We start from the raw sequence: 7,709 nt of genomic DNA on the forward strand, positions 1-7,709 counted from the left end.
CACAAAGTTTTCTAATTTTGACTGAAAGACATGGTAATAATGTTAGACATGAAACACAATACAAAAACAATACCGCAATTTCTTTTATTATTTCATAGATGCATCAAGGTTTATACTGTGGTGGAACTTAGGTTAAGTGGGCTGTTACAAAGTTTTGAAGGTGTTGATAAATATTTAAAAAGCCTTTAGAACATCCCGATTAACTGGGTGCTATTTCGCTGTTATCCATTTCTTTTACCACTATTAATTAAATACTCGACCTACTTATGTAAAACTGCTTCATAGGCAATTTAAATATAATTCTACTGTGAATATATCAGGTTTGTAGATAATTTGTAAACATTTTATGCTTATTCACCGATCGTTTCGATTAATCCGTTCCGAGCCATTGCATATTCGCAGAAATGCGAAATTGGCACACAGGTCACAAAAGCATTTGTGTAGAAATGCGAAAATGGTTCTCTAAGGGGTTAAGTTCTCTAAGGGTTAAGTTCTCTAAGGGTTAAGTTCCCTAAGGGTTAAGTTCTCTAAGGGTTAAGCAAATAGTTTTAAATCGTTTATCAAGTGGCCGAGTGTCAACTTTTTCGATCTTCAAGTTTTGGAAAGTTCAAAGGTTTACTTGCAACAAAATTCACATTACAGCTATTTGGTATCAAAAGGTTCACCATGTCTTACTCTGTTGTGTTGTAGGTGCAAAATATGTAGAAATGTGATTACAAGCTCTTAAAAGCTCAAAAACTAACAGCTAATCGCAGCCATCGCAAAAATGCCGTAGATTGGAATCCAATGAGTTACAGTCCGAACTTGTCAGAACTGCTGTCACGTTATCTTAACACCTCTAGCAGCAAAATAAAATGGCTAAAATTTATGAAATATGAGCTAAAGCCAACACAGATGTATGTTTATTTCAAAAAACAAGCTTTTTGTATTTGGCATCATCTGGTTTTCTATAAGGTCACCCAAGACAAGCACTATTAGACATACTCTGTTGTTTAGCGGGTTTTAATGATATAGTGTTAATTTGGGCTATATAGACCAAGTAATAATATAGCAAAAGCCAAAACAAAATGCCGTGTTTTTAAGTGAAAAAAATGCGGCACCGTAGCAATAAGCGCAACGAATAATGCGGCAACCCAAGAGTTGAAAAATATTGCTGCTGACACACAATACCTTATATGATATTCCGCCTATTTTGCACATGTCCTCAAAATGAGCATCTTATATAGAAGTCAGTGAGATTCACTAGCCAATGAACAGGTGCTACACGCCCAAGAGCTCTCACCTACCCCATCATGCCATGATTAATCCTCGATGATGCAAGACCTTGGAGAAATGTAAAGACGTCACTGCCATATACGCCATAGTTTCTTCCTTTGGCTAAGTACTCCAACAAACAGTACATTTCCGCTGTCAGCTTCACCGCTGCACAACAGAGAAAAATGAGATACAGCATAGCCACACAGTAGACAGACTTGATCAAGTTATAGTCGATAATTACCAAATAATTATTTTGAGTAATGTTCTGATTGAAAGCTTGAAGGAAATCAGAGAAATGAATTTGGGGTCCCGGCAGTGGCCCAACCCTACTGATTTGATATATGAAGTGCCTGATGTGAAAAGGTTCGTTGTAAACCTTAAAGGTTGACATGCAACAAAATTCACATTACAATTATTTAGTATCAAAAAATTCACCATGTCTTAAACTGCTGGGTTTTAGGCGCCAAATATGTGCAAATGTGATTACAAGCTCTTAAAAGCTCAAAAACAAACAGTTAATCGCCGCCATCACGAAACCGCCGTAGGTTAGAATCTTTTTCCAAAATGGCTCAAATGGGCCGTAGTTGTACAAGATGGCTTCTGTTTACAATTTCACGCAACCTCATTCATCGAAATATTTTCACAAATATACTTCACGCATTCAATAAAACCATGTCTATTGTTCTTACGCATCTATTTCATCATTATTGTAATGATGTCATTTTGAGGACTGATATTTTAAAGCCTACCATGACAATTCGTTTAATTTTTTAACCTTAGCTCGAAGGAGTGCAGATCATTCTCTGATAAACATGACGAGCCTGTTGATCACCTGTGATAGTCGAATAATGCTGCAGAAACTATTCGCGCTGTTTGGCAAGAAGTATGGGTCACATGATCAGACTACGACTAGACCAAGCCAAAACAAAACTGTAAAATAGCGAGCATCTATATTTGATACGAGGTCTTCGGTAGAACCCAAAGTGTTTGGTAAAACCCGAAGTGTTTGTCTTAAACTTGTGCTACGAGAAGTTTTATATTGAGCATTTTATTGGCCTTTCAATTCACGTGAGAACATCACGTGTCAAAACAATAACCAAATGAATTGACTACGTCAGAGAAATAACTGATTGTAATCTTCGGCGGTTTCGTGATGGCGGCAATTAACTGTTCGTTTTTGAGCTTTTAAGAGCTTGTAATCACATTTCCACATATTTTTCACCTACAACACAGCGGAGTAAGACATGGTGAATCTTTTGATACCAAATAACTGTAATGTGAATTTTGTTGCAAGTCATCCTTGAAATACAATGGATGTGTGATAAAATTAATTTCAAATTGTTACAACAAAAATCAATGCAAGTTACACACCTTCCTAAAGTAAAACCTTTATCAAATAATTCAAAATGTTCATTAACAGACGCGGAAACAACTAGAAGAAATACCCACTGCTGGCATCCACAGAATCTTTCAGTAGTACCCTCTCTCTCACTCTTTGCGATGCCACTATAACAAATCTTTTACCCCATTTAGACTGAACTTCTGTGTATGATAGTTTGGGCTGTCTTGTACGCCCCCTCACCTGTATAAAACACACATAAATATACTACTGAATGACCGGCGTTGCCCGAGTAATCAAAAAGTCTTTGCACAAAAAGTTTATTTTTTATTTAACAAAAACAACATTTACCATTCTAACTTTCAAACTTCATATTATGAGAAAAGTGTTTTGTGCAATTCAAAAAAAGTAAGAGAAAAAATATAGCAACTGTAAGGATTTTCAAACATTTTTAGTAATTGCTAAATATAGTCTGTTTCGCTATGATTACAATGAGCAATTATTTGGTATACAATTATACGATTGTAGTTTGTTTCAGTGTTGGTATCATAGAACAAAAATACCGTATAGAATGGCATAGAAATCCATTGTAATTATCTAATACAAGCACCCTCTGGTGAAAATCATCAACATTAGTACATATTAGAAATTAGTAACAAAACAAAATTTTAACCTTAGTAACTACAGCTACCTACAGTAACTTTAGTGGTTATGATTTGCAAGAAAATGTATCACTACAATGTATTACGTGCAGCACGTACCATAGGGAGTTCTTACCTTCGAAACAGACGTGTAACAAACTTTGAATTTAGCTTACTAAACACATAACTAAAGGAAGTTTTAGTAAGTATTTAGCTAAACCAAACTTCAACTTTGTAATAGGCTAAAATTTTATTATCCATTTGTATTCAGGTTCGTTTTCCCTATAACTTACAACGAAGAACGCTGAACTGAGATAGAGAGCAAGCATTCTATATCTTTAAGGCGTTTTGAAAGGGATTTCGGTGAATAGCATATTAGCATCTTCGTTATTTCGCTGTAATCAGCACACCGACTGCCACCACATAAATTTTAAAAAAATCTTGTTGAAATCATAATTATGGTGGAAAAATGCCGAGAACATTCTTTTCCTCGTACGGCGAGGACATATATGGCATACGGACAGTATATGGTAAAAGTGATGGGTGTGATAAAACCGGTTTACCCTTGTGGTTACGCGTAGTTGTTAATAGACTTGCGATTTGCATGTCGCGAGTTCAAATCCAGAACAGAGGTGATTTTTCATTGCAAAACTTTATTGTTATAGCTGGACAGAGGAACTAACTTTAATAATGTTTCAGAATTATGGGGTATCCCAAGACTCAGCGGGACAAATAAAAGAACCAGATACACAAAATGAGGGCCAAATGATGTCAGCCTTTTCTGAACGAACACTACATCTGCAACAGTGAAATGAAGCATTTTTCAGAAATAACAGGTAATGATGCACTTTTTGTCACAATGATGAACGAATCGTCCAATTTCAACTGACATGTTGGAGAGGGATAACTTGACCAAACAAGTCAATCGTAGCAGTTTAACTTTGCACTGCTATTCAATGGACTGAACTCTCTACACAGTAAGATTGATCACAATTATTATAGTCTAAAGTTCTAAACTATGCTCTTGATTATATGATTAGCAAATTAATGGATATGAGACTATTTAGTATTTACTGTCCTTAAGATAAGACAACTGTATATTATTTTCATGATGTGCAAACACGGCCCACAAAACAATTTGTTCAATGCGTAAACATAGTCTTACATCCGAAAAACACACAACTGAAAATACCTATAACTATATTTGAAGCATTTTATGTAATGCAATACTTTTATTTGTTGTAAATGAATAAATATCTATAATGAATAATATATTGCAGTTAGTGTTAACAAGTGTTGGACAAGTATGATGACAACTCCCAGGCATAAGTGATAGGTAGACATTCAAAATTTTCCATAAACGAGTGAATGAAATGAATGAATAAATGAAAATAAAACTATTTTAGCTTCAACACCATTTTATTTCAGTAAATTTTCTCTAAACTTAGTAAAAAAAACCTAGTGCAAACTCGAAAATTCAATCGAAAATTTTGATTGATGTAAATTTATGCTTCGTTGCAGTCTAGCGGAAGCTGGCACATAACAAGAAAACGAGAAGCCAGGGGAATAGAAATAAAGAGCATGTATTTTTAAACTAAGCCTATACAGTAAAAACTGTCATTAATCGCTTCACTAAAAAGATTTTGCAAAACAATTAGCAAGAGTACAAGAAGAGATGCGCACCAAATACTTGACAATACATACAAAAATATGGCATCATTTGCTCTATCAGTGATAAAACTTGTAGTCACTTTCTTAAAAAGGGTTTTGGTGTAGCAAGAAACATGGGCACTAATTTTATAACTGCATACAACAAAGGATGATTTAGAGAACTGAGGTTCAGTTTTGAGAAACAAAAATCGGACGCAGACACAAACTTCGCAGAAATTAAAAAATAACTCGCGCAAAATTTTTGGTAGATTTTATCAGAAAGTATTGGTATTTTTCTATTATTTGTACTTTTTTTTAACATTTGAGGTGATGTGACTGACAAAACTTGCTTGCGGTTAAAACGCTTAAAAGGAAAACATGTGCAAAATATCATTTGTTGCTATCATTGCTATAATTGCTATAGTTGCTATCATTGCTATAGTTGCTATCATTGCTATAGTTGATATTCGCTATTGCCTTCAAGTTGCAGTGTTACGAGTTTCTATTCTGTTGGTCTCTTACCAACTATAGACCACATTATCGCGCTTTCAGTTGATGCGAGTGTTTTAACGACAATCCAGTTTTTGGATTTTCATCTTCAAACATCCTGACAGTCAGATCAGATAAAACGTCAAAAACAATTGCATATGATAGAAAAAGACCGATAATTTCTGATAAAAGCTACTAAAACTTGTGTAAGTTAAGCTTTAAGACCAGGAATGAATATGTGTTTCCAAAGAGATCCAAAATATTGCTAACCAAATATTTAACAGTATCACTAGTAAATCTGTCAACATTTTTACATTTAAAATGTAGACACACGTATAACAAATAAGAATTAGTGGCAAAAACTAAGACCAGTATTGATCGTAATTGACCGTGGGAATCGACATAAAAGACTATAAAGAATATCATCTCAAGGGATATTGAAGATTAGGCTACTCGCTGGTTTACTCACCAAAATCATTAGCCATATACATACCTCGTAAGCTATTCCTTTACAACTGGGTGAACAAATTTAGTGCTTGCAAGACATGAATAAAAGCAAAATTACTGGAAAACATATTAGTTTAAATCTAGCCAAGAGTCTGTTGGTAGAAATTTTGTTTTCAAGTTACCATAGCAACTGATAAAGACATAAATAAAAGCCAAAATGAACTGAAAATGCATTCCAAAATTCTAACCTCAGTAGTGACATCCTTTCGGGTGGAGAAGGTAGAGCATGAGCCCCTCACAATACCGTCAATTATGTAACAGCAGGGCATCATGATGCGCAATGGATCCGGTTTGTAAATCTCCACCCCAGTATCAGAAAATTGTGGCTCTGGGTCAACAAATGTGTCTCGTTCCTCTGGCAGTACGTAAAACTTCACCTACATCCGCCAAAAAGGAAAAATTTTTTTTGATATGCTGTGAAAGTATTACAAGTGGACAGCTACAGTTAAACAGATATTAAAGTAATAAATGCAAAGCCAAAAATACATACATCTTTAAATTTAGACACTACTTTTGTCCATAGGTATGATTTCGATTTGTCATCGAGCTTGATTCGGAACTGAGGGAAGGTCCTGCCAAGACGGTACCATAACGAGTCTAATGTAATGCCATCTAAACCATCGAGAGCAATTTCTTCTAGAATTTGAGGCGTCTGGTCCATCTAAACAAATCATATAAACCCTACGCATCACAATTCACACATTAGCTATGCTCTCCCATCAGAGAGCTCACTTAAGCAACTATAACGTAGTGCCAATGTGTGTGCGTCCCATAACATAAAGTTGTTGGTTCAAACCCTAGTGAAAACAAGTTGGTTGTGAAACAGTACTCAATGCATAAAGGTTTCAAACTCACTAGCTCCAGCACATTGAAACAACAGACCTTCAGACAGGTATTACAGGAATTACATTGCTAACAGAAACTTTAAGAGCAACAGCAACTGAACCAGAAAACAATTAAGTGATTATAGGATTTGAATAGCTAAAACCATTTCTTTATTGAGGCATCACAAATTATTTGCGTGTCGGTAGAGTAGCAATCGTTTATATCTTACATCTTCTTCATAGAACGTACTAGAGCCGAGCCGATTGCGGCAAGCGGCACGTCTCATATGTTGAGCAGTTGTTAACACTAGATAATATTGTAATTTATTGCCATATTAGCAAATAATTGTTTATTGTTGATGTGATGTACAGTTTTTAAATTCACGAACAGTCTTTGGTAAAAAGCTGTTGTGATAAACAGACGTTCTTGCATTTATAGTAGGAGGATCGCCTCTTCCAGCAGCTCATAGACAAAGTTTATAGACAAACAACTACTTGAAAAGCATTTAAAATAGAAGTCTTACTACTGGCTATGGTATTGTGTGCACCAATTCACATCGTGTAGTAAATTTACAACGTTTAATGAATCGGACGTACTCTCTGCAGGTCTAAACATTTTTATATTTTGAACTACGTTTGATAACTTTACGAGCTTTGTGGACTAAATCATTTAGGTATATATACCTTTGTTTTATTAATGCAAAAACCGAACAAAAAAGCACAAAACTAACAAAGACAAAAACGATTTTTCTCAAGCCTGCATTAGCTTATTCTAAGATTAGATAAAAATCTAAATATTTAGTCAAATATAACCTATAAAAGTGTTAACATTTCTGAGCCGTTCCGGCATATTAGTTTAAAAAGCAAAAATGGGTTTTTTAACTAATCGCTTTAACACTTTAAAGTTGGTAAAAGAAATAATTGATTCATTGACAGTCTTCAACATAAGCGACAAAATAAAATACGATTGCCTTCTCGCTGAACCCAACGAGCTAACAAAGT

At 34.9% G+C, this 7,709-nt stretch overlaps 1 protein-coding gene across 1 annotated transcript in view; it reads right to left on the reverse strand.

Annotated features, from left to right (window-relative positions):
* LOC137405270 (general transcription factor 3C polypeptide 1-like) overlaps positions 1 to 6,994 on the reverse strand; it is a 67,675-nt gene extending 60,681 nt beyond the window's left edge. Inside the window, exons 1-5 of the mRNA XM_068091497.1 lie at positions 6,938 to 6,994; positions 6,374 to 6,544; positions 6,072 to 6,260; positions 2,707 to 2,839; positions 1,287 to 1,422 (exon numbers count right to left, since the gene is read on the reverse strand). Coding sequence (XP_067947598.1) covers positions 1,287 to 1,422; positions 2,707 to 2,839; positions 6,072 to 6,260; positions 6,374 to 6,544; positions 6,938 to 6,994 — 686 coding nt within the window. The remainder of the gene's footprint in view (positions 1 to 1,286; positions 1,423 to 2,706; positions 2,840 to 6,071; positions 6,261 to 6,373; positions 6,545 to 6,937) is intronic.
* Between the last annotated feature and the right edge of the window lie 715 nt (positions 6,995 to 7,709).

This window comes from Watersipora subatra, chromosome 9 (assembly GCF_963576615.1).
Source record: "Watersipora subatra chromosome 9, tzWatSuba1.1, whole genome shotgun sequence".
NCBI lineage: Eukaryota > Metazoa > Bryozoa > Gymnolaemata > Cheilostomatida > Watersiporidae > Watersipora > Watersipora subatra.